Source organism: Neophocaena asiaeorientalis, unplaced genomic scaffold, assembly GCF_003031525.2.
Source record: "Neophocaena asiaeorientalis asiaeorientalis breed wild unplaced genomic scaffold, Neophocaena_asiaeorientalis_V1.1 scaffold293, whole genome shotgun sequence".
Taxonomy (NCBI): domain Eukaryota; kingdom Metazoa; phylum Chordata; class Mammalia; order Artiodactyla; family Phocoenidae; genus Neophocaena; species Neophocaena asiaeorientalis.
Genome location: NW_020173920.1, coordinates 4,102,809 through 4,130,643, shown reverse-complemented (window position 1 = coordinate 4,130,643; position 27,835 = coordinate 4,102,809). Strand labels below are relative to the sequence as shown.

The 27,835-nt window shown below is 36.1% G+C and overlaps 1 protein-coding gene across 3 annotated transcripts in view; it reads left to right on the top strand.

The window, feature by feature from the left end:
• The window catches only part of PAK2 (p21 (RAC1) activated kinase 2), an 88,725-nt gene that overhangs the window by 39,148 nt on the left and 21,742 nt on the right, over nt 1-27,835 (top strand). For all 3 annotated transcript variants that reach the window (XR_003004061.1, XM_024752111.1, XM_024752110.1), the window contains 4 exons: nt 8,456-8,663; nt 25,067-25,167; nt 25,510-25,657; nt 27,250-27,281. Coding sequence is in view for 2 of the 3 variants with exons in the window: in XM_024752111.1 (XP_024607879.1) it covers nt 8,477-8,663; nt 25,067-25,167; nt 25,510-25,657; nt 27,250-27,281 (468 nt within the window). In the remaining variant the exon portion in view is untranslated. The remainder of the gene's footprint in view (nt 1-8,455; nt 8,664-25,066; nt 25,168-25,509; nt 25,658-27,249; nt 27,282-27,835) is intronic.

Genomic DNA, 27,835 nt, shown 5'->3' with positions numbered 1-27,835 from the left:
AATCCCTGCTTTTTAAAAAATTTTTAATTTTATATTGGAGTATAGTTGATTTACAGTGTTGTGTTAATTTCAGGTATATAGCAAAGTGATACAGTTATATGTATACATATATCCATTCTTTTTCAGATTCTTTAACCATATGAGTTATTACAGACTATTGAGTAAAGTTCCCTGTGCTATACATTAGATCTTTGTTCATTATCTATTTTTATATAGTAGTGTGTATATGTTAATCCTAAACTCTTAATTTATCCCTCTTCCTCACCTTTCCCCATTGGTAACCATAAGTTTGTTTTCTGTTTCTGTGAGTCTGTTTCTGTTTTGTAAAAAAGTTCATTTGTATTATTTTTTAGATTCAAATATAAGTGATACCATATGATATTTGTCTTTCTCTGTCTGACTTACTTCACTTAGTAATGATAATCTCCAGGTCCACCCATGTTGCTGCAAATGGCATTATTTCATTCCTTTCAATGGCTGAGTAATATTCCATTGTATACATGTACCACATTTTCTTTATTCATCCGTTGATGGACATTTAGGTTGCTTCCCTTTCTTGGCTACAGTAAACAGTGCTGCAATGAACATTGGGGTATATGTATCCTTTTGAACCATGGTTTTCTCCAGATATATGCCCAGGAGTGGGATTGCTGGATCATATGGTAGTTCTATTTTTAGCTGTTTAAGGGACCTCCATACTGTTCTCCATACTGGCTGTACCATTTACATTCCCACTAACAGTGTATGAGGGTTCCCTTTTCTCCACACCGTCTCCAGCACTTATTGCTTGTAGGCCTTTTGATCATGGCCATTCTGACTGGTGTGAGGTGATACTTCATTGTAATTTTGATTTGCATTTTTCTAATAATTAGCCATGTTGAGCATCTTTTTTTCTTTTTTAATATTTATTTATTTATTTGACTGCATTGGGTCTTATTTGAGGCACATGGGATCTTCGTTGCCACTTGTGGGATCTTTAGTTGAGGCATGTGGGATCTAGTTCCCCAAACTGGGTTAGAACCCGGGCCCCCTGCATTGGGAGCTTGGAGTCTTAGCCACTGGACCACCAGGGAAGTCCCTTGAGCATCTTTTCATGTGCCTCTTGATCATCTGTACATCTTCTTTGGAGAACTGTCTATTTAGATCTGCCTTTTTTTTCTTTTTCTTTTGGCAGTGCCATGCGGCTTGCAGGATCTTAGTTCCCCAACCAGGGATCAAACCTGTGCCCCCTGCAATGGAAGTGCAGAGTCCTAACCACAGGACTGCCAGGGAATTCCTCTGCCCATTTTTTGATTGGGTTGTTTGTTTTTTTAGATATTGAGCTGCATGGGCTGTTTATACATTTAGGAGATGAAACCCTTGTCAGTTGCGTCATTTGCAAATATTTTCTCCCATCTGTAGGTTGTCTTTGTGTTTTGTTTATGGTTTCCTTTGCTGTGCAAAAGCTTTTAAATTTAATTAGGTCCCATTTGTTTATTTTTGCTTTTATTTTCATTACTCTAGGAGGTGGATCCAAAAGATACTACTGCAATTTATGTGGAAGAGTGTTCTGCCTATGTTTTCCTCTAAGAGTTCTATAGTACCTGGTCTTACATTTAGGTCTTAATCCATTTTGAGTGTATTTTTGTGTATTGTGTTTGAGAATGTTCTAATTTCATTCTTTTACATGTAGCTGTCCAGTTTTCCCAGCACCACTTATTGAAGAGACTGTATAATCCCTGCTTTTGAATTGCTTGAAGTCTTGGGCAGGAACACACTTAAAATAATAATTAATGATGCACAGTTGTAATTCATTGCCAAAGAATGGTCTGATATGTTAATATAATTAGAAAAATATGAGATGAAGCGTTGTTAGTTAACTTGGATTCTGGTCTTAGTTCTGTTAATAATTAGATTTGTGTGACTTCAGGCAAACTGCTTACATTTTGGTGAGTCAGATTCTTCACAAATAAAATAAGGAAGATGGACCAAATGAATTCCATTCCAACTTCAATACTCTCTGGATTTATATTCCTGTGTAACTTGCATTCAGAGGATGTGAGGGGTCTTTTTGAACAGGGACAGACAGGCATGACCTTACATAGGAAATAATTTTTACTGAGCATTTGGTTGGGTAGAGAAAAGGATAAAGAAAAGAATGGAGAAATGTATACCCAAAGATGATTTAGGCCAGGAGAGTCTTTGGTATATTGGGGAACATAAAGTATAGTATTTATGTGCACTCATGTGAGATCAGATTGATTTGGTAGTAAATGGCCCTAAATGGCAGTACCTGCTGAGGAATGTATAGCCAGGGAGAGTGTTATCATGTGTTATTTTTAGTCAACCAATTTTAACTTCTTTCTCTAAACAAAAGCTGAATGTATAGAGACTCTTTGGGAAGCTAGTTAGGGCTTCTTCTAACCTCTTCCTCTGAATAGCAGCTGAAGACAGATTCATTAGAGAAATCATGAGATGAAGGGATCAAGTCCTCAGCTTAGCTAGTGGCAGAGTCATCAGTGTTTTATCAAGGGTCATGCTTTTATTTACTACCATCTAATCACTTATGAGGCATATTACTTAGAATTATTGCCGTAATATTTGTCATTTTGAGTAATCTCATTAGGGACATCTGTGACCTATAAAATTTAGATTTTGTTTAGACATGTGTTGCCTAATAGGGTACGTCGTGTTAATTGGGATTTCCTTGAGACATAGCTGGTTTAACTTTATAATGTAGATAAAGAAGAAAGTTCTGAAACAAATAACGTATTAGTTCCTCTTTAGTTTTATTGGACTGAATTTGTGCAGAAAACTTTAAAAATTACCGCACAGTATATTAAAATGAAGCAGTAAAGAAAATTTTTTGAATAACCAGAGTATAAGGAAAGGCTGTGTTCTGAAAGTTGCCTTGTTAGTGTTGTTTGCTTTAGAATTTGGTGGTGGTATTTTTCATATAAATGACAGTCTCTCTGGCTGACATCTTTCTGGGTTTTGTTACAAAAAACACTGTAGTAATTATTATGACATATGTATAGATTTTGAACCATTTTCAAGATTTGATTAGGTTTTTGTGCCCCAGCTTGGAAATCTAGCCATTGATTACCTTTTACCTTTTCCTATGTCAAAAATGTGTTCTGTAGAGTATAGGAGGAAATAAATATGGGTCTTCTGCTGCCTAGTAGCACATCAGAAAGAATTGGGACTATGAGGGTGAAGTATGGAGCTGGGGTAAACTCTAAAGCAGCAGTTCTCAAAGAGTGGTCTGTGGTACCCTTGGGGTCTGTGAGTCAAAACCTATTTTTCATAATAATACTAAGGTATTCTTTGCCTTTTTACACTGTGTTGACGTTTGCATTGATGATGCAAAAGCAGTGGTGGGTAAAACTGACTGTACTTTAATACAACTCATTCAAGGCAATAGCTATGTGCTTGTAGTTTTTTTTTAAAAGCCAGTATCACTTAAGAATGTACTTGAAACAATAAAATTACTAATCTTATTATATCTCTACTTTTGAGTTTACTTTTAAAGTATTTTGTATAGCAAAATGGGAAGTACTCATAAGGTACTTATGAAGTATGAAATGGTTGTCTTACAGAAAACCACTTATATGATTGAGCTTAAAAAGGCCCCATTTCCTGGAACACCATTTTTATTTGAAAGAACGACTGGCCCACTGAACAACTCTGGTTGTTCAGACTTAGGTATTTGGCAGACATTTTCTCGAAAATGAATGAAGTGACAGAATTTGTTGTTAATTGATAAAATTTTAAATTTCAAATGAAAATTAGAGTTTTAGAAAACTTGTATTCACTTTCTTGAATTTGACAGGTTCCCAATACCTAGACTTTTCTGATGAGATCAGTGGTGATAGTAATGAACGTGATTTTATTTTTATTGTATAATGAAGTGTCAACATTGGAATATCTTAATAATTGAGTGAGCCAATACTTTCCAGATAATCAATTCATGACATTACAAAATTCATTCATGGGTAAAAGATCCATTCAAAGTGCAAGAGAATTCAATGGCTTTAATGTAACAGAGTACAAAAAATTTATTGCTGTGGTTTCAGAGTCCATAGCTAACCTTATGAAGGTTGAGTTTGGTGTAGTATCAAAGAAGAATATCCACAATTATCTGAAAGCTATTAAGATACTCCCTTTTCCAGCTACATATCTGTGTAAGACCAGATTTTCTTCAGATACTTCAACCAAAACATAACACAATAAATTGAATACAGAAGCAGATATGAGAATCCAACTGTCTTCTACTAAGCCAGAATTTAAAAGATTTGCAGAAAAGTAAACTAATGCCACTCTTGTCACTATATTCTGTTTTGGAAAATTTTATTTTTCATAAAAATGTTATTTATGAATAACATTGTAATGTAAGGGGTTTAATGAAGTAAATACTTTAAGTAGCTCATTTTAATTTCTTATAGTGAATATAGATAGAATGCACATAAACAAAAATTGAGATGCTCAGTAATTTTTAAGAGTGTGAAGTGGTCTTGAGGCCAAAATGTTTTGAGAACTGCTGCTTTGAAGAAACAAAGTGGCTTTTAATATGCATGTGTTGAGAACAAATGTTGATAAAGGGCATAACCTAACTTAAATATGTATGTGCTGGTCTTTCCCAGTAGATTATGAACTCTTGGAGAAGAATTAAGTCCTCTTTTCTTTCTCCAACTTCTAGCATAGAATCTTATAAATAATAATATCATGATAGTAATAGTAGCAGCCTTCAGTTATTAACTCATTTAATCTTTATGAGGTAAATATTATTAATTCCTATTTTAAATTGAGATGTAATTCACATAGCTGAAATTTACCATTTTAAAGTGTACAGTTCAGTGGTTTTAATATATTCACAAGGTTGTGCAACTGTTACCAATGTCTAATTCCAGAATATTTTCATTCCCCCAAAGTCCCGTCCCATTCCCCTCACTGTCTAGCAACCACTGATCTACTCTCTGTCTCTGTGGATTTGACTGTTCTAGACATTTCATGTAAGTGGAATCTTATAATTTGTGGTCTTTTTGTGTCAGACTTTTTTCACTTATGTTTTCAAGGTTTATTTCATGTTGTAGCATGTATCAGTACTTGACTCCTTTTTGTGGCCAAACAGTATTCCATTGTATAGATATGACATATTTTGTCCATCCGTTGATATTTTGGTTGTTTTCCTCTTTGGGCTATCACGAATAATGCTGCTGTGAACTTTCATATGCAAGTTTTTGTACGGACATGTGTTTTCAACTCTCTTAGGCATATACTGGAAGTGAAGTCGCTAGGTCGTATGGTAGGTTACTCTATATTTAACTTTTTGAGGAATTTATTCCTTTTTTAATAGAGTTCTTTTTTTTTTTTTGCGGTACGCGGGCTTCTCACTGTTGTGGCCTCTCCCGTTGCGGAGCACAGGCTCCGGACTCACAGGCTCAGCGGCTGTGGCTCACGGGCCCAGCCGCTCCACGACATGTGGGATCTTTCTGGACTGGGGCACGAACCCGTGTCCCCTGCAGCGGCAGGCGGACTCTCTACCACTGCGCCACCAGGGAAGCCCCTAGAGTCCTTATTTTTGAATAATTTTAGACTTACAGAGAAGTTACAAAGATAGTAGATTTCCTGTATAACTATCACCCATCTTCCCCTAATGTTAACATTACATAAACCATAAAATGTATCTCAAAGCAAAGACGCCAACACTAGTACATTATTATTAACTAAATTCTAGATTTTATTTGGATTTCACCTGTTTTTCCACCAATGTCTTCTTTTCAATTCCAGGATACCACATTGTCATGTCTCCTTAGCCTCCTCTGTTCTATAATAATTTCTCAGTCCGTCTTTGTTTTTCATGTCCTTAACGGTTTTGAGAAGTTTTGGTCAGGAATTTTGTAGGATGTCCCTCAGTTTGGGTTTATCTGATTTTTCCCCCCATGACTAGATATGGGTTTGGGGAAGAATACCACAGAGGTGGATTGTGCTCCTCAACACATTACGTCAGGAGATTAATGATGTCATTGTGACTTATCACTAGTGATGTTAACCTTGATCACTTGGTTAATGCCAGATTTTTCCATTGCGGTGTTATTTTCCCCTTTCCATATTCTTTTCTTTGGAAATGAGTCACGAAGTCTAGCCTACAATCAAATGGGGAGGGAAGTTAAGTTCCAACTCCTAGAAGGGAATGTATCTACATATATATTATTTGGAATTCTTTTGTAAGGAAGATTTGTCCCCCCACCCCATTTTATTTATTCAGTTTTTTTGTATCGATATGAATTATGTATATTTATTTTATACTTTGGATTATATACTACTTTATTAATTTTATTGCTCAAATCATTCCAGTATTGGCTTTTGGGAACTCTTTCCTGTGTCCTTTTGACATGCTCTCATCCTTTATAAGTACTTCCTTATCTTCTGACACTATAAAACACTATAGACTCATCTTGTATTTTCCCTGTCCAGGCCTAGAACCAGCCATTTCTCTAAGAAACTCTGAGGCACAGTTTAGTCCTGAGGTCACACACTTAAGTAAATGATGGAACTAGGATTCCAACCAAAGCAATCTGATTCCACAACCCAGTACTGGACAACATGCAGCTGAAGGTGCATTGCCAATTTCCAGTTATGTTCCATTTATGAGCCAGCCTTAAGGATAGAATTTGTAGTCAGTTTACATTAAATAATTATTGTGCCCTGTTTTATATTGATCTTTTTTTAACCACAGCTATGCTGATTATAATCAAGTTTAAAAATTACTTATTAAAAAAAATAACTTATTAATCACAGATAACCACTGTTAATGTTTTGGTGCATTTCCTTCTGTAAATGCATGCAAATGTATTTTGGAATTTTGTTACCCTGATTTTTAAATAGGAGCAATTCACAGTGTAATCAAAATCTAAACGTGTAGTTTCTATATTGTAACTGGTGATTAAGATAAAAGTGAGCTACTCTAGGGTTCATCTGTTTTGCCTTAATGTTTGGTCACATAAAAGCTAAATATCTGTCTTGATTTTATCAATTCATCAAGTAATCCACATGATGTGACCAGCTGGTTTGGAAGAATCATCTGACTGTATGTTGTTCATACCACCTTCTTAGATCCCACCCCCATTTCTTCCTTTGAGCACCAGTAGTTTAATTTCACTTCAGGCAGTCTTTCTCATACACAGTTATAGATCTTTTCTTTCTCTCTTCTCCAGCTCGTTACCTCCAGAAATGTTTATTTTTCCCTTTACCTTCTTTCATTCTTCCTCTTGTAGGCTGAAAAGTAACTGTCATATGACATATAAATTATACAGTAGTGCTTTGACATACCTCTATCAAGGGAAACAAAAGCTGTAAGATTTGGCGTGGAATTAGGTATTCTTCATCCCTCAGTTTTTTTCAAATTATACCTACTATTCTTCAGGTACTAGCATTCAGACTAAATAAAAATCTTTTAAATTATTATTAATTTTATCTAAAAACAGTTGCATTCTTTTCATTGTACATATACAAAATTTTGTTCGCTTACATGTATTAAATAATGTTACAATCAAATCAGGATCTGATTATCAATCAAAATCTTGTTTAGTGAGGTATTATTTCCTAACATATATACTTTTGTATCAGAGCTCATCTATAAGTTAGACATCCCTTCTCCTTCACTGCTGATTTTAAATGTGTGTAATCTACTTTGTTTTAAAGACATAAAATAGATGTGTATACATATATGTAAACAAGGTTGACATTTCTGCTGAATTAGCCATGTGGATAAGGAGGGTAACTTGACAGCCTGGACAGGGCATCACGGGATGACAGAACCTTGGGATTTGGCCAAACTCTGGATTTACTTTTGTCAGTGTTCCCAGACTTGAAGGGACTAACATATGTAGTTAGATGGTCAGATTTTTAGAGAAACCAAATATTGTATCAGTGGCACGTTCCTATCCTTTACGAAAGTTTATATTGAGGTTAAGTTGTAATGACAAAGCTAGCAAGCCTGGAATCAGTTTGGAGGCTATTGGTTGATATTTTTAGTAGCAAGCATCCTATCTCTGCTCTAGAAGTAGACCTATCAGAGACATATATCCTATTATTGGCTGGTCAGGACATAGTCTTCCTCTTCAAATTATTATTTTTTTAAGACTCTATGTTGTCTGTTCATTGGAACATTTACTCTTAGAACCAGTTGAACAGGTGATATACTCTGATATGTTAGTGTCATCTTGCTTCCCCCAAAGTATCATAGTCCTCTTAATGGGATATGACTTTTCAAAGGTTCCCTCAGCTAGCCATTTACCAACTTTGTTAGGGGAGATTGCCTATATTGCAACTAATTTCATCTCTTAAGTTTTACAGCTTTAAATGGGTAACATTTTCTAATTTGAAGTTGGGGAGGTAATTAATACTGTTTTGTGCCTGTACATATTATTTTTTACCTTGTTGTTAACTGTATGTTTTTGCCTTTCTGTTTCAGGCCATATCATAATTCTGAATCATGTCTGATAACGGAGAACTGGAAGACAAGCCTCCAGCACCCCCTGTGCGAATGAGCAGTACCATTTTTAGCACTGGAGGCAAAGACCCTTTGTCAGCCAATCACAGTTTAAAACCTTTGCCCTCTGTTCCAGAGGAAAAAAAGCCCAGGAATAAAATCATCTCTATATTCTCAAGCACAGAGAAAGGTAAATAGCTACTGTGATTTCAAGAGTCACAGCTATTATTTTATGTTATTGGTTTTGATATCTTTTTAATTAAAGTATAATAAGCTGATATCCTTTATGGTGAGAACAGTAAACATACAATTGATGGTGGTATATAGGCACTATTAGAAAGGCTAGTTTGGAAATTCCCTGGTGGTCCAGTGGTTAGGACTCTGTGCTTTCACTGCTGAGGGTGCGGATTCAATCCCTGGCGGGAACTAAGATCCCACAAGCCACGCGGTGCAGCCAAAAAAAGAAAAAAATAGGAAGGCTAGTTTATTTTAAACTGTAATGGAAAAGAATAAAACGAAGGTTGTTGCTCATTCTATTTGTTTCGTCCAGTGAATTTCTGTACTCCCCTCCTTCATTTTCTAAGGCTTGGGCCACAGTTCATGGCTTCCTAACATTAATGAGATTCGTGATATTTGAGAAAGACTTGCCATTAGAAGAATGGAAATATAAAGTCTACAGTCTCCTGTCTGAAATCTCAGGAGCCAACTGTGGCTTGGAATTAAGAGTTTTTCTGACTTTCGAGTAGTAGTAATGCTCTCTTTTTATCATGTATTCTGTAATACCCTCAGATTCATCTGAGGCAACACTCAGTACTCAACACATAAATGGATCTTCCATAAACAAGAGTCTAGTCCAGTGTTACTCATCCTCAGTAAGATAGACATTTGGGGGCCAAATAATGCCTTGTTGCAGGGATCTGTCTTGTGCACTGTAGGATGTTAAGCACCATTTCTAGCTTTTACCTGCTAGATGTTAGTAAGTAGCACCTCATACCCAGTTGTGACAACTGAGCACCTCGTACCCAGTTGTGACAACTGAAAATGTCTCCAGACATTGCCAGATTCGCCTGTGGGGCAAAATTGCCTCCAGTTAAGAACCACTGGTCTAGTCACACAAAGTAGAATAAAAACTATGAATAGTCTCACGTAAGTTGAATTCACCAAATTTGTTTTGGTGCCAAACCTAAAGAAAGAACTTTTGGTTTTCATAGCTTTATGGATTTTAGAATTGAATAAGGGATTATGGACTGTAATGGATTTTAGAATAAAAGTTAGGGATTAGTTTGTTTTATTATATTAAGCATGACAGTATGGCTCTGTAATAGATATAAGTAGAGGTAAAGATATTTTTCCGCTTATATATGTCTAAGTTTACATGGAGAGGTAAACCCTAGTGGAAGAAAACAGTGCTTTGTATATAATAATAAATACACATTTAATTTGAGAGTTGAAAATACATAATCAATGAAAATTTGAATGAGGTAATATAGTTAATATTAATAGAGAATCAAGTCTTAGAGAATTTAGATATGCCAGCAGGATATTGAGCAGTTGAAAAACTGTTCATTTTAGTGTATATCTCTTATTTCTAATTTTCCTCTTATTTTTAAGATTTCATATGAGGTTGTAACTGAAAAGCCTCATGAAAATATGTTTTTTAAGTTTATTTAACAGAAGTGGTAGCATGTGTATTTGACATATTTGAGAATGAAAAGTGTATCTACTTGGACTGGATTAAATAAAAGATAAAGGGGGAAATCAGGAAATGAACCAAAAAATACGCGTGGGAAGAAGGCAGAAAAAGTGGATGTGTTGGAGAGCACTAAATTGTAACCTTCCGTAGTTGTAAATCAGTGTATTTAAAGTAAGAAAACCTAAAAATGGCAGTGTAAACACAGTATTTATAATTGCGGAGGTTAGAAAAAAATTTATGGTGGTTAGTACCAGAAGAAATTGATCAAAGTGTTGATATTACTTGCCTATGGAGAGTAGAATGCAAAACTGGGGTAGGAGAATGCTCAAGATAGGATAACAGCATGTACTTGGGGACAGCCTTGGAAAGGGGAAGAGAAGAGCACTAACTGAAGGAGAAAGTGTGGATAGTCCCGCACTTTGGGTAAATGGTAGGGTGGTGGGGTTTGTGAGCAAATTGAACACGCATTTACATATATGTAGCAGAGCATGCCTATCTCTCTGATCATACTGAGAATCTTCCAGTTTTACCCTCCTTCATTAACTCCCCTTTCTTTTCTTTTCTCCTAGAAATATTAATACTTACCAGTGGTAACTAATTCAAGGTCCCCCGCTAACAAAGGGAGGGTGAGGGTACCTGGGGCTCCTAGGGAAGGCTCTGATTGCCTTCAGGTTTATCAGCTTTTGAGGTCTGTAATTAACATCCATTAAATTTTTTTTGGTGATTTCTGAAGTCTTTTGTTTTCTTGTGCTTATTATATTCAAGATTTAATAACTCTTTAGTGCTAATCTTAAAACTTTACAAGCTCTTTAAAAAAAAAAAGCTTTGCATTTCTTATCCAATTCCTTTTTTTCTTTCTCTAAAAAATAGAAAATATCAAACTATACAAAGTGTAACAGTCTAATGAACCTTGTAACCCAGCTTCAACAATTATCATTCTTTCTCCACTTACTTTTTTGGTTAAAATTACATATATTGAAATGCATGAAAATTAAGTACGGTTTTGACAAATGGACAGACCTGTGTAAACCATAATCATTATCCCCCTATATCATATTATGCACCACTTCCATCTCCCTGGAAGACTCTTTCACATTGTGTCCCAAACAGTCTACTCCTCCCCGACCTTTGGGAAACTTCTGTCTGATTTTTCACCTTTGATCGGTTCAGCCTGTTTTAGAACTTTACATAAATAGAATTTTGCTTTAAGTTTTGTGGTGACATCATCCACAAAAGAGTATAATATACATAATGTATATATTTTAATCAACACCCTTGTACCCACCACCCAACATAGAATTTTACCAGTATGCCCTGAAGTCCCCATTGGCCACACCCCATCCTACCCCTCCTCTTCCTCCTTCTCCTCCCCCGACAATATCTACCATCCTGAATTTTGCATTTTTTATTTCTTGCTTTTTATTATAATCTTATGACATAATATCCCCAAATAATATATGGTTTGGGTTTGCCTATTTGGGAACATTTTATAAATGGAATCATACTACAGTATATGCATACTTTCAGGATGTATATTTTCACTCAACCTCATGTTTTTGAGATTTATGTTGATATATATAGCTGTAGTTCTTTTTTACCGCTAATGTTGATATATGTAGCTGTAGTACATTTTCATTGCTGTATACTAGTACACTGTATAAATAGATGGCAGTTTATTTACCTGGTCTCCTATCTATAGACCTTTGGATTATTTTCATGAACAACGCTGCTATGGGTAATTTTGAACATATCTCTCGGTGGACATGTGGAAATATTTTTCTAGGGCAGTGCTTTTCAGACATGAGGTCGTTTTGATTCTAATTGCTTATTAGAATCTCTTGGGAAGCTTAATTAAATAAATCTGTGTCCAAGCTCCATTGCAGGCCAATTGAATCAGTCTTCAGGAGCTTACCTGGGCATCAGTTTTGGTTTTGCTTTTAATTTTTTTAATACCTCAGGGGATTCTAATGTGCATCTAATATTAAGAACCACTGCAATAGTGAGTTATGAAATCTGTATAGTGGGTGACACTAAATGAAATGGAGTATAGAGTTATTGCACACAGTATAAATAGAGTTATTGCAAAAGTTTCATGAAACTTTTGTTTCAGTTGTGTGTGTGTCAGGATGTAAAATGTATTGATGTGGGTCCTGGCCAAAGATTAAAAGGTTGCTCTCAGGTGTATACATAGTAGTAAAATTGCTGGGCTTACAGGGTATTCCCATGTTTGACTTGACTAGGTTTATCAAATTACTTTCTAAAGTTTTTTTTTTTTAATGTTCATTCTGACCCACAGAACACAAATGTTCTATTGCTGAACATCCTTGCCAATTCTTGTATTATGGGATTTTAATTTTTGCCAATTTGGGAGGTGTGAAATGGTATCTCATTGTGGTTTTAATTTGGATTTCCCTGATGACTTGGGAAATTGTCTTTCCATATATTAATTTATTCATTTGTGTTTTCTGTGACATACCTGTTTTTTAGTCCAGTTTTCTGTTGAGTTCTTTTTCCTTAAACATTCCTTTTAGTCTATATACTAATCCTTTGTCAGCTGTGTGTTATTAAATATAGATTTCCAGGTTGCAGTATGCCTTTTCACCCTTTCAGTGGTATCTTTTGATGAATAGAAGTTATTAATTTTGGTGTAGTTGAATTGATCTGTTCCTTTCCTTTATGTAAAGTTTGAGCTTTTTGTGTTTTAAGAAAATTTTGCCAAACTAGAGGTGATATTTTCTTAGGTTTTTCTAAATGTTTTATAATTTGGCTTTTACAACTTAAACCTTTGAACTATCTGGATTTGGTTTTTGTGTACTTGTAAAGAGAGATTCATTTTCACTTTTTTTTTTTAAGCCAGTGTCCCAGACCATTTATTGAAACTTTTATCATTTCTCCACTAACCTACAGTATTAGCCATTATCCGTCAGGTTTCCATGTATGCCAGGATCTGTTTCTGTGTTTTCTGTTTTATTGCATTGGCTCATTTCTCTGTACCTACACTAATACCAGACTGCCTTAATTGTTATAGCTTATAATTCTTAATACTGATAGAGCAAATCTGGTACCATGTGGTTCTTCAGGATCTTTTGACCCTTTGCTCTTCTGTATAAATTTTGGACTTTGCTTATCATGTACTTTTTAAAAAAACCTGTTGATGCTTTGATTAGAATTGCCTTGAATTTGTAGGGCAAGTTGGGGAGAATTGCATTCAGCTTTGTAGTTGAGAGTAGAACATCTGCAGAGTCTCTGTGTCGTCTACTTGGAGGGAGATATTTAGGAGTGCATAATTTTCCCTTAGACTGAGAGAGAAAAAGATGTTTGGAGGGTGGGGTGCTCTTTGATTCCTCCTATTCCTGGGGCTCTACTCCCTTTCCAACCCAACCTCCCACACTTACAGTTCCTTTCTGGGAGCTAACCAGGCCTGAACCTTGAGGGTTAGGAATCAGGGTTAGGAATGTGAATGTGTATGCACGTTCATGCTTGTATGAATACAGAAATCCATCTGCAATTTCATTCTCCTTTCTACATCCTGAGCTGCTGTTTCTCTCTCTAGTTTTATCCTAATTGCTTTTCATCTTTGGGCATTCCTCACAGATTTTGTTCCACGGTGAATAAAGAGGTTTGGTGTAGAAGGGGAGAGCCACAATATGTGCTTGGTCTATCCAATTTAAACAGAAGGATAAAAGGGGAAAAATTGTATTTTTATTTTAAAAAATTACAGTGACCCTAAGATCTTTGCCAACTCTAATGTAAAGCCTCATCTAGAGATATTAATTTTGTTCTCAAATTTACATCCCTTATTGCTGTCCTTATTACTAAACAGACAGCTAATATTTTCATTTAAAAAAAAGACTCTAGAGTATCTTCAGTTATTCATTATTGGTTTTCATGTCACTGCAAAAATTAAGAAAATTAGAAATTGTACCTTTTATAACAACTTGCCTGAATAAATCTTTTTAATATCCCTGCTAATTATGTATCTTTTGCACTCTGTGAGTCATCAGAGATTTCATGATCAGCAAGGCAGATGATATCCCTGCCCTCATGCACTAATAAAAGACTGCAACATATCATTACAAACTGTGAAAAGTGATAATAGGGATAGAGTAAGATGTCTGTAATATCTGGGAAGGCTTCCTAAAGAAGAGATATTAGAGCTGAAGACTGAAGGATGAGTAAGTGAAAATAGGAGGATTTTGACAGTTAAAAAGTATGTTCTGTGCCTAGAAAAGAGGTTCAGTGGCCCAGGTACAGGGGGGGATCATAGCACATTCGTGGAGCTGAGTATGGTCAAGTGTGGTGTGAAAGCAGAGAAGAAGAGAGAATAATAGCATGATGTACGTAGGAAACTACAGGTAGCAGAAGAGGCTAAAGAGGTAGGCAGGGAGTAGTTCATAAAGGGCCCTTGTATTCCATGCTACAGAGCTCAGATTTTATCTTGTTTCCTGGGGAACCATTACAGGATTTTAAACAGTGGGAAGACCTGGTCACATTTCTGTCTTAAAGAGGCGAGACTAGTAGCTGTCTAGAAAATAGGTTTTGTTGGAGGTCTAAGACTGAAGTCGGAAACTAGTTAGGAGGATTTTGCAGTAGTCCAGGTGAGAAATGGGCTTAACAAGTATAGTAGTTTTGATAACGAAAAACGAAAATGTCAGTGAGCCATTGTCTTGGCTTAGTTTTAAAAGCTCTCTTCAGTTAGCTAGTGTTGAATGGTGTGTATTTATAAACTAAAGCAATTTTTGTATCTAATTATTCAACCTATATGCACCTTCACCTCTAGTTGGTTATGAAGATGACTTAGAACTGTAAATATTCTTTCTGGTCTCAAAATCTAGTTCTAAGATTAATAATAGTAGTCCATACTCCACTATTTCCTAGAGAATACCCTTCTGTGTGATGGAACAAGTTTAGGTCACCAGTTGGAAGCTGTTTTGGGTCAAAAGAACAAAGTAATCAGTAATCACTGATTCTGTTAAACAGAAAAGTCTTCCTTTTAAAGAAATGGGGGCTTTTTTAGCCTTAGACTCTAGCTCAAATGTAGCCTAAGTAGTGGTGGCTTTTAAGGATATGGTAGTGGCATATTTAGGATTCTTTCAAGTACCTTTTGTGCAGCACATCACTCAGGGTACCCACCTCTTAGCTGAAGGTTGCTGCCTGACTGCTTGTTTTGTTGTCTCATGAAGTTGAAAAATGATGCTAAGAATCCTTTTTTCCCCCAGTCCACTAAAAAGTTGTGCATTTTTATTAAAAGAAGTTTCTTTCCCTGTTCCATTACTTCCCATCAAGTGATCCAGTTGCTGGGTGGACATCCTGTAGGTAGATGATTGTGGGGGTTTTTTTGTTGTTGTTTGTCCGTATAGCTCTTGGATTCCAGAGTTACAAAGCAGTGATTCTGTTTACATAGCAATATCCTTCCAGCACATTGTTTGATTTGAGACATGCCTCAGTATCTTTTTGTTTTAGATACTGTTTTTAATATCCCTTTCCCCTCCTACTAGGACTACTAAAATTCAAGGAGTATTTGTGTGTATGTGTGTTATATAAAAAGAAGTGAAATTAAACAGATTTTTAGGGTATTGTGCTTCAAGTTTTGCTTAATCATCTTCACTTCTTTCCTTTAACTCTTTATTCTATACTCCTAACATATATGAAACTTTCTATTAAATATCTGTAAAGTTTTCAAAATTCCCAAGTTGAAAAATATGGCTGGGCCTTAGATACAACAGGAACTGGGAATTCTCCTGCTATATGTCTAGTTTTTCTGCTTTCTGTGTATCTGGTCATATTTCTTTCCTATATCAGACTGATTTTTTTTCTTTGTGTGTTGGGAAATACAGCCCTCAACAGTTCCTGGGCTTTATTTCTTACATTCACTGGTGAGAGACTGATTCTAAGGGTCCTAAGTCTGGCTTAGTTTATGTATTCACCCCTGAACCAATCAAACTGTCTGGGAGTGTGTGGGCAACTGTGCCTGACATGGCTTAAATTAGATGCCTACCTTGGACCAGTAATCTGTAATCAGGGTCATATAAGAAAAGGGTGGGCTTCCCGGGTGGTGCAGTGGTTGAGAGCCCCCCTGCCGATGCAGGGGACACGGGTTCGTGCCCCGGTCCGGGAAGATCCCACATGCCGCGGAGCGGCTGGGCCCGTGAGCCATGGCCGGTGAGCCTGCGCGTCCGGAGCCTGTGCTCCGCAACGGGAGAGGCCACAACAGTGAGAGGCCTGCGTACCGCAAAAAAAAAAAAAAGAAAGAAAGAAAATGGCATCTTTCCCAACTATGTACATATCAGAAGTGGATACTGAGCAGATTTTATAAAAAGAAGAAACAAATACTTTTATATAGTGCATGAAATTGTATGTTTTTCTGTCAGCAGTTCAGAGCCGTATAAAGAGTCGTCAACTATTAGTTTATAGTTGGTTAATAAATATTTCCTCCTATATGCAGGATACCAAGTTAGAAGTCAAGGGACATAATAGAGAAAGTAGAGGGCATGACTTCAGTTTATTCACGGTCTAATGGAATATGAAAGATTGTTTATGAGAGATGTAAATGTGCATTTCAGTAAAGGTAGCAAAGTTTATATTAGGCTTAACAGTTGCATTTCCCTCTGCTCCTTTCCATGACCAATGCGTGCTGCCCTCCTACCATAGCCTATTAGGAGAATCTAATGGTTAAACATGCCTCTATTTACTCTCCCTCCCCAGACACAACTAAAATAACAGTAAAAAAAGAATTATTTTTTCTATCACAAGGACAAAGAGAACGGGAGAGGAGACAATAAATAGTATACAAGAGATTTCAATACATATTTGGAAGAGTGAAGTGGTGGAGAATGGTAACTGACTAAGCAGAACAGAGGAAGACATATCCTAAGTGTTTGCAGAGGGGAATGTTTATGAGAAGTGACCAATTTCCCTTGTAAAAACCTCAGAGGCTCAGGATTTAGAGGTACACAATTGTGTGTGTGTGTGTGTGGTTGTGTGTAATACATAGGCTGAAAAGGGGGAATTAGTTGAATATCTATATAGGATGTGTTGAAGGCCCTCGGGGCCCCTCCTTTATCCCATAGGCATGCAAATATAACTCCATCCTCTGGGAGAATAAAAGAACAAAAAGATATCTTTATTTATTTGAGGAGAATTAAGTCTGAGAGTCTCCTTATTCTTGTAGAGGAGTCAGAAAAAGGTATAGAACCGAAGTGAAAAAGGCAGATTCAGGAAAGTTAACATACTGAACTTCTTTCTTCTGTCCTGCTTTTAGAGTACTTGTACCTTGAGTCAAAGCCCTCAGACAAGAGAATGAACGATTTTTTTCTGGATAAACAGAATGTCCTGGGGAGAAATATTTCAGATACTCCATACCCATCCTTACCTTTAATGAAAAGCCTGACTTATCTCCCAGTTAACTTTTTAATACTTTTCTGTACGAGTAGACAGCAAAGCATCACCAGACATTTGAGAAAAACCCTTAACATAAGAGAGTCCAAAACAACATGGGGCAAAATGTGAATGTAGAAGAAACAGGGAGGGAAAAAAACCCAGCATATACACACACATAAACTATATAATCTTCAAAGAGAGAAGATAAAGTGCATCCATGAAACAGGAAAAGTATTCTCAGAGAAAAAAATGATCAGAGAACAATGAGAAATAATTATTGGAATATCAACAGTTAAGATTATCAACACAAACAAAAGATATCAATAGGCAAAGCATTGGAAGATAGTCAAGAAAATTTTCCCAGGTTGTTGAAAGTACAAAGATGGAAAATATGAGAGAAAAGGTAGCAGTTATAAGATCAGACTAGGATGGACTTATCTAACTAATAATGACAAAGAAAATAGAAGAAAATAATTAAATAATAGAAAAAAATTTCCAGATCTGAAGAATATGATTTCTAGGTGGAGGCAGCTCACTGAGTGCTCAGCACAGTGAAAGAATGAAGACCATATCAAATCACATCATCCTGAAGTTTCATTATACCGCAGATAAGACGGCAAAACCTGTTATACTTCCACTCAAGATGGAGTAACAAGGACCAGATTTATCTCCCCATCTAAAAAAACTAAAACACTGGGGAAAAATGTACGAAACAACAGTTTTCAAGACATTGGACATCAAATAGTAAAGGAAAGTGATCCCAAAGAGATGGGAAACAAACGAGTTGAGGCCTATAATTGATGCAGCTTATTGCCTGAAGAGTTTACAGCAATAGGGAGGGACGATTAAGTGGTCTCATAAAGTTGAAAAACAGAACTGGGAATTTGGGGGTGCCAAGGCTCCTAGTTTGTAGTCAGAGTATCAGAGAGTAAACAGCTGAACAGAGAGAGAGAAAAAGAGATCTGCAGAGGGTTCCCTTTGAGTCTTCAGTAGCACATGCATGTGAGGAAACTACCCAAAACTGGAGGGAAAAAACCACTGGAAATTATAAAAGGGAACAGCCTTTAAAGCTCACACAGGGCCCAGAATATTTCCTGTTCCCACTGTTCAGAGTACAAAATATTGGATAGAGGTCTTGCCTCAGTAGCAGGACAGAATTAGCCCTAGATTAAATGCTGCTCTAGCCCTGCCTAACAAAACTTTAAAAATAATACCTAAAAGGATCAACTGTTTCTAAATTTATTTCTCTCCTATATGAGTAGACAGCTAAGAATCACCTATCTGTGTCCCAGAACAAAGTTCACAAATGTTTATAGGAATGCAAAAATATCTGCACCTAACAAGGAAAAAATGTCAGCCTGGTATCCAATCAATATTTGTAAATAAATATGAGCAAATGAGTAAAATCCATCAATTGGAATCAATACCAGAATAACACAGGTGATAGAATTAGTAGGCATGTACATTAAAATATTTAAATAACTGTATCCTATATGTTGAAGAACCCAAAGGAAGGATTCAGCATATTAAGGAAAAGCAAAGGAAGAGAGAAAAAAGAGCAAATCAAAATTTTAGAGTTGGAAAATACACTGGACAAAACTAACAGTAGACTAGACATTGCAGAGTAAAAGATTAGTGAATTTGAAGACGATGGCAATAGAAAGCATCAAAATAAAACTTGGAGAAAAAAGACTGAAAAAGTGAACAACCATGGGACAACTTCACACAGACTAATGTAAGTATAACTGAATTCTCTAAAGGAGGGGAAGGAGAGACATTTAGAAAACAATACTTACAGTAAGGGCCTACTGTATAGCACAGGGAACTCTACTCAGTACTCTGTAATGACCTATATGGGAAAAGAATTTAAAAAAGAGTGGATACAGGTATATGTATAACTGATTCACTTTGCTGTACACCTGAAACTAACATAACATTGTAAATCAGCTATACTCCAATAAAAATTATTAAAAAAAAAAAAACTTAAAAAGAAAACTTTAAACAGTGGCTGATTTCTTCCCCCAGAATTTAATGGACACTATAAACCCACAGCTTCAAGAAGTTCAGTAGATTCTGAGCACAGGAAACATGATGAAAACTGCACAAAAGCACATAATCATTGTTTAAAACCAGTGATAGAAAAATCTTAAAAACATCCAGACCTTAGGCTCAATTTTCTTTTTTTTAAAATAATTTTATTTTTATTTTATTTTATTTATTTATTTTTGTCTATGTTGGGTCTTTGCTGCTGTGCACGGGCTTTCTCTAGTTGTGACGAGCAAGGGCTACTCGTTGTGGTGTGCGGGCTTCTCATTGCGGTGGCTTCTCTTGTGGAGCATGGGCTCTAGGCCCACGAGCTTCAGTATTCAGTAGTTGCAGCATACAGGCTCAGTAGTTGTGGCTTGTGGGCTCTAGAGCCCAGGGTCAGTAGTTGTGGCGCACAGGCTTAGTTGCTCTGCAGCATGTGGGATCTTCCCATACCAGGGATCGAACCCATGTACCCTACATTGGCAGTTGGATTCTTAATCACTGTGCCATCAGGGAAGTCCATAGGCTCAATTTTCTGTGAACCTAAAACTGCTCTAAAAAAGTCTGTTTTAAAAAAAAACGCTGTCAGAAAGAAAAGACAAATATAGAAGGGGGAAAAAAGGTAATTATAAAAAAAATACATAGTTAATCCAAAAGAAGAAAAAAAGGAAGTGGGAACAAAGAATAGATAGAGATGATTATAAAACAAATGAAAGAATGGTGGGTTTAAACCTAACTATAGCAATCACATTAAATGTTACTGATCTAGACACCCTGTTTAAAAGACAGAGATTAACAGATTGCTAAAGCAGACCTAAATTTATATGCAACCTATAAGAAACCCACTTTAAAAATATAAAACCACAAAATAGGTTAAAATAAAATAATTTTTTTAGGACTTCCCTGGTGGCACAGTGGTTGAGAGTCTGCCTGCCGATGCAGGGGACGTGGGTTCGTGGCCCCATCTGGGAGGATCCCACATGCCGTGGAGCGGCTGGGCCCGTGAGCCATGGCCTCTGAGCCTGTGCGTCCAGAGCCTGTGCTCCGCAACGGGAGAGGCCACAGCAGTGAGAGGCCCATGTACCGCAAAAAAAAAAAAAATTTTTTTTAAAGTATGCTAACAATGGGACTTCCCTGGTGGCGCAGTGGATAAGACTCCACACTCCCAATGCAGGGGGCCAGGGTTTGATTCCTGGTCAGGGAACTAGATCCCACATGCATGCCGCAACTAAGAGTTCACATGCCACAACTAAGGAGGCCACATGCTGCATCTAAGGAGCCAGCAAGATGCAAGACCCGGTGCAACCAAATAAATAAATAATTTTTTTAAAGACTGTGAACAGCTTCAAAAAAAAAAAAGAGAGCACTGGTGCTTTAAAAAAAAAGTATGCTAACAATGAAAAAAAGCTGGATGGGCTTTGTTAATATCAGACAAAGTAGATTTTAGAGCAAGAAATAGTCCTCTAGTTAAGGGATAAGGAATAATTCATTTTATAATGATAATAGGGTCTATTCATCAATATGGTGTAATAGAGCTAAACATTTATGCACTTAATAGCAGAGCTTCAAAATACATGAAACAAAAAACAGATTTCAAGAAGAAATAGACAAGTTGGAAATTCCAGTACACTTTCACAATAATTGGTAGAACAAGTAGACAGAAAATTGCTAAAACTATCAGCCAACTTGACCAATTGACCTTTATAGAATATTCCATTCTTTTTAAGTGAACGTGGAACATTTACAAAGATGTATTCTGTGGCCATTTTTTAAAGTCTCTATAAATTTAGGAAGATTCAAATCACAAAGTATATTCTGTGACCACAGTGTAATTAAGTTAGAAATCAGTAGCAGAAAGATCCCTGGAAATACTTGGAAAGTAAATAAAAGCACTTCCAAATAAATGAAGAAATTAAAAGAATATTTAGGAAATACATAAAACTGAATAAAAATGAAAATTCAAGACAGCTATATCTGCATGATGCTGCTAAAGCAGTACTTAGAGGAAATTTATAGTATTTAAAACATCCATATTAGAAAAGAAAAGAAAGATTTCAAATCAGTGATTTCAGCTAAGCCATTTTAATAAACTAGAAGGAAAGAACAGGTGAGATCCAGAGTAAGTAGATGAAAAGAAATAGTAAGAGTCAAAGCAGAAATCAGTGAAATAAAAAAAAAATACAGGAAAATCAATGAAATAAGTTAATTCGTTGAGAATACCAATAAAATAGGTGAACCTTTAGCAAGACTGACAGGGTAGTCGGGAGGCAGAAAAGACACAAATTATCAATATTGAGAATGACAGAGATGGTATCTCTATACATTTTACAGATATTAAAAAGAAGGTAGTATTATGAACAAATATATCCAGATAAATTCAACACATTAAAGTGAAAAGATTTCTTGAAAGACACAAGTTTTCAAAGCTCACTCAAAAAAGAAATACGTAACCTGAAAACCCTATATTTCTGAGGAAAATTTAGTTTATAGTTACTAGCCTTCCCACAAAGACTCAGATGGCTCCATTGGTGAATTTTACCAAGCATGTGAGGTAGAAACATGACCAATTCTACACAGACTTCTAGAAAATTGAATAGGAAGGAATACTTCCCAAATCATTTTATGAGACCAGCATTACTCATACCCCAACCAAAGACATTACAAGAAAAGAAAGCTACACACCAATATCCTTCATTAACATAGATGCAAAATCTTAGCAAGATTTTAGTAATTACAACCCAACAGTATACATAAAGAGTAATACATCATGACCAAGTGGATTTCATTTCAGTAATGCAGGGTTGGTGTAACATTTGGAAATCAATCAGTGTAATTTACTATATTAACAAAATTTAAAAGGTGAACCACACGTTCATCTCAATAGATGTAGAAAAAGCATTTGACGAAATCCAATATTCATTTCTGATCAAAGCATTCAGCAAATTTGAAATAGAAGTAAATACCTTTAATGTCTTTGAAAAACTTACCTCTGGTATCAAACTTGGTGGAGAAAAAATGGCTTTTGCTACTTAGATTAGGAAAAATACAAAGATTTCCCTTTCACCACTTTTATTCAACAGTGTGCTAGAGGTTCTAGCCAGTGCAACAAGGCAAGAAAAATAAATGAAAGGAATCCAGAGCAGGAAGGAAGAAGTAAAGCTGTCTTTATTCACCAGCAACATAATTGAAATTTTTTTTTTTTTTTTTTTTGCGGTACGCGGGCATCTCACTGTTGTGGCCTCTCCCGTTGCGGAGCACAGGCTCCGGACGCGCAGGCTCAGCGGCCATGGCTCACGGGCCCAGCCGCTCCACGGCATGTGGAATCTTCCTGGACCAGGGCACGAACCATGTCCCCTGCATCGGCAGGCGGACTCTCAACCACTGCGCCACCAGGGAAGCCCGAAACTTTATAGGAAATTCTGTGATAGCTACAAAGTGCTACTGGAAGAAAAAGTAAGGCTTAATATTAATAGTAAGGTTTCAGGATATAAGATCAGTATTTAAGAATCAATTATGTTTCTCTGTGCCATCAATGAACAATTGAAATTTTAAAAGCTGTATGTACCATTTGCAGTAGCATCAGACCTTTTGAAATACTGTGGCAGAAATCAGACAAAAGCAGTAACAGATCTGTACAACGATAACTATAAAACATTGCTGAGAGAAATGAAAGAAGACCTAAGTAAGTGGAGAGAGTCACTATTTTCATGGATTAGAAGACACAATATTGTTAATAAATCGGTTCTCCCTAAAATGATCTATCGATTCAATGCAGTCTAAATCAAAATCCCAGCAGGCTTTTTTTTGGAAATTATCAAGATTATTCTAAAATTCACATGGAAATGCAAAAGACCTAGAATACAGCCAAACAATTCTTTAAAAAAGAAAAGGTTGGGGACTTCCCTGGTGGTCCAGTGGTAAAGAATCTGCCTTCCAGTGCAGGGACGTGGGTTTGATGCCTGGTTGGGGAACTAAGATCCCACATGCCACAGGGCAACTAAACCTGTGCACCACAACTACTGAGCTCGTGCACCTCAACCAGAGAGCCCACGTGCTGCAAACTACAGAGCCCATGCACTCTGGAGCCCGCATGCCCTGGAGCCTGCACGCCACAACTAGAGAGAAAAAACCCGCACGCCACAACTAGAGAGAAAAAACCCGCACACCACAACTAGAGAGAAGCCCGAGTGCCACAACTGGGGAGAAGCCCGCACACCGCATCGAAAGATCCTGCATGCTGCAACTAAGACCCGATGCAGCTGAAAAAAATAAAATAAATTATAAAAAATAAATAAAAATATATGTATAAAACAAGAAAAACTTGTGAATTCTTTTTAAAAAAGAAAGAAAAAAAAGAAAGAAAAGGTCACAAGGCTTATACTGTGTAGTTTCAATGCTTATTATAAAACTACAGTAATCCAGGCAGTCTTATACTATTGGCATAAGATAAAGAGATTATTGCAAGAGAGTTGAACATCCAGAAATAGACCTGGGCATATATATATGGTCAACTGATTTTCAACAGTGGTTCAGAATGAGAAAGTGGCTTTGGCCTTCTAAATAGCAACACTGGAAATTAGAAGAAATTCAAAGGGGGATGGTATTTTCAACCTAAATACATATATAGTTAGTCAAGAACTATCATATATAGTTAGTCAAGAACTATAAATTAAAACAAAGGTGTATACCAGAAGAGGAGAACACAGGATACAGAAAATAGATTCTAGCACAGCATAAAAGTGAAGGAATGACCTAGGACCAATAGCTGTGCCAGAAGCCTCCGCATGATGAACTACTGCAGATTAGAGCAAGAGGATCTGAGAGCAAGGTGTCTAGGTGGGGAAGAAAAGGAACTGATGTGTTTGAATTTACAGAGAATATTATTGATAGGTGTGTGGCAGAAATGTTGTAAAAATAATTGGCAGAACCACAGAAGAACTGGGAAATCTTAAAATGTAAGTTATTAATGTCAATAAAAAGGAAGAGTTAGAGTTGCTGCACAAGAAAGGTGATGTGGTCCTTGTAAACTACCTGTTTATATGGTGTATATTATCCATAGTCATAGTAATGTAAATTGTTCTTTCTAGATGAGTATAGCTCACTGGAAATAGGACTTGATAGACTTTGTTTTCCAGATTGTTCAGCATCTGAGGTGTAGTTCTTTATTTATGAGAGAACCGATAATCTAAGGGGCTCTCTCTTCTGCCCTGAGGGCTTTTATTCAGGCCTGGTGCTGGGTCAGTCTGTGTGCCTCTTTAATCAGAACACAGGTTGACACCCTCCCCCTCCTCGCCCCTCCCCCAACCCTGGCCCTTGATGACAGAATAGGTTTCTGTACTTGATTTATCAGTTTCCGATCAGCCGGTGTTTTTAGGGAAAATTTCTTTTTTAGAATAATTTTGTTCCTAGTCTGTTTTGGGAAAACTATAAACATGATTATAAGTACCTTTATTAATCTTGTTTAAAGAGGCTCTTTTTTTAATGCCCTCTAGGAAGTAAGAAGAAAGAGAAGGAAAGGCCAGAAATTTCTCCTCCATCTGATTTTGAGCACACCATCCATGTTGGCTTTGATGCTGTTACTGGAGAATTCACTGTAAGTTTACCAAGTTGAGACTCATTTATAAAGCAGTACTCAAACCTTTCCTTTCAGTATTAAATTTGAAGTTAACTTTTCCATCCACATGTTAACTGTGAATTCTTAGTGCTTTTCTCTTCTTACCAAAGTGTTTGTGTTTAGATGTGTTCTTTTCCTAGGGAGCTGAGCCTATTGATTATAATTTGCAAAATAGATTTAGAAAACCAGACATTTTTTAGAATTTAGTCATACCTGCAATTATGTAGATTGATTTGTTTTATATATTTTCTAACTTTCCTCTGGAAATTGATCTAATTAGAGCAATTCAAAACAACTAACTTCTGAATATCTTTTTGTTAGGGCATGCCAGAACAGTGGGCTCGATTATTACAGACCTCCAATATCACCAAACTAGAGCAAAAGAAGAATCCTCAGGCTGTGCTGGATGTCTTAAAGTTCTATGACTCCAACACAGTGAAGCAGAAATATCTGAGCTTTACCCCTCCTGGTAAGACATCAGACCATGGTAAAAGGCTGACTTAAATGGGATTGTAGAGTTGTGGAGCACTTCTGGATAAAAAGATTGCTTCTGGAAAAATTAAAAAGCTAAGCTACTTTTTTCCCTGCATACATCCTGCCTTTTGTAAACTCATTGTGGCAGTTCTTATGTATAATTTGGAGTCTGGGGATTATATTAATCTCTTAGTTTTGCCAAAAGTGGGTGTTTGGGCCTTTTGTTTGTTTTTTTCTCTTTACTGTTTTTGAATGAGTTCAGCAATAGAAGGGAAAGAGGCTGATTTATAGGCATGTTTGTACTAGAAATATATTTATTGTCAGTGGGACAGGTTGTTTTACTATATATAAACGCACAGACTTTGAAGTAAAAAATGTTTGCTCAAAAATTGAAACTCATCACATATATAAACATAAAATGAGCGTTAGAACTAAAAGTATTTTTTCCTCAGAATTGGAATATCATCAGGTAAGAATTGGAGAATAGTGGGGTTTTTTTAAGTTTATTTGTTCAAATAAGGATTATAATAAAACCCATACATTACAGTTGATTGTGGTGTCTCTTGCATCTCTTATTATTTAGGCTTCCCCTCCCTCACGTTGGTTGCTCTCATGCTCTCCTTTTCTTGCAGTTTATTTGTTAAAGAAACAGAATCATTTGTCCTGTTTACCTCAGTGTAGATTTTGCTAATTACATCACAGGTTATTATTTAATATGTTTCTCTGTCCTCTCAAGTCATACATGTAGTTTTAAAAAACAATATGATTGAGCTAAAAATCATACATTTAGTTTTAATTAATTGTACTTATTTGATTGCATTCTCGTAGAAATAAGGGCTGTGTTGAGGGAAGAAATAGAGCCCACTTGGTAAATCTTGACCTTTTTTACATAGTCTAGTACAACGTTAGCAAAAGGTCAGATTTGTCCCCAACTTTCTTGTAAACTTCTAAGTCTGTGTAGATGAATAATCTTTTTTTTAATCAGTGTTTGAACAGAGAATGGTATATTCATGTGTGTGTGTGTCTGGTCATTTTAAAAGGTAAAACAAAACTAGCTCTTCTAAACTCCAGAATGAATATTGTGATATTTAGTCTTCATGAACTGTGTTTTGTCTTCAGGGATTTGCTTTCATACTGATCAAAATTTATGTCAGTAATTTTCCTTTGCAGAGTTACTGTTGGTTTCTTTAAGTTCCTTGATAGGCAGTTTGCTGGAGAAAAATATCATTATGAATAGACTTCTGTCTTATTTTAAGAAATACAGGTATAGTTTCAAATAAAATTTTTTTATTAAGGTATAATTTCACGCTGCAAAAATCACCCACTTGAAGTATACAATTCAATGATTTTTAGCAAATTTACAGAGTTCCATTAAATTTGAGGTTTATAATGTGTAAATTCTTGTTTGAATACTGATATTGTTTTTCTCAAGACTTAATTCAACTTAAAATGAAATCAGTCTAAGAACTTTTTACTTGCTCTGCTTTATCAGAGCAAGTAAAAAGTTCTGCTTTTTTCCTTTTATTGTATAAAATTGTTTTGTGTTTTGAATTGTTAACTTAGCATTATTTTCTGTTTTGTATTCAGAGAAAGATGGCTTCCCGTCTGGAACACCAGCAGTAAGTTAATATGTTATTTCTTATAGCTCTTGTTCTAATTTAAGTTACCCCAAACAAGTCTCAGTTTTTATATTACTTTCTGAAATAAATTACAGCCTCCAGAAATAGCTACTTAATATTGATATATGTTTTTAGCTAGCCACTTGATTATTGGAGGAAGCCATATTAAGCAAATAGAATTTCCTCAGGTGATGCTTAAAGTAACTAAAGCTTATGATCTTTAGAGCAGTTTAGCTACTTTTGATAATGTTTCCATATATAAACATGAACACAAAGAACTTGCCAGCATTTTCCTCTGGCATCATCCTACTGAATATAGACTATGGAAATATACTGAACAATGGAAGCCTGTCAGAATCTTCAGAGTTGTCTGAAACTTTATCTAAGTTATCATGTAAGCACAAATACCTCTTGAAAACAGCAGCTATTTTATTTTCAATTTCTCAATTAGGAGGACACAGTCTCCTGGAGTTTTTTGAAGACTATATGTAATAACATGTAAAGTACCTACTTAGCATACACCTGGCATATAATAAGCTCTGTATAAAGGATAA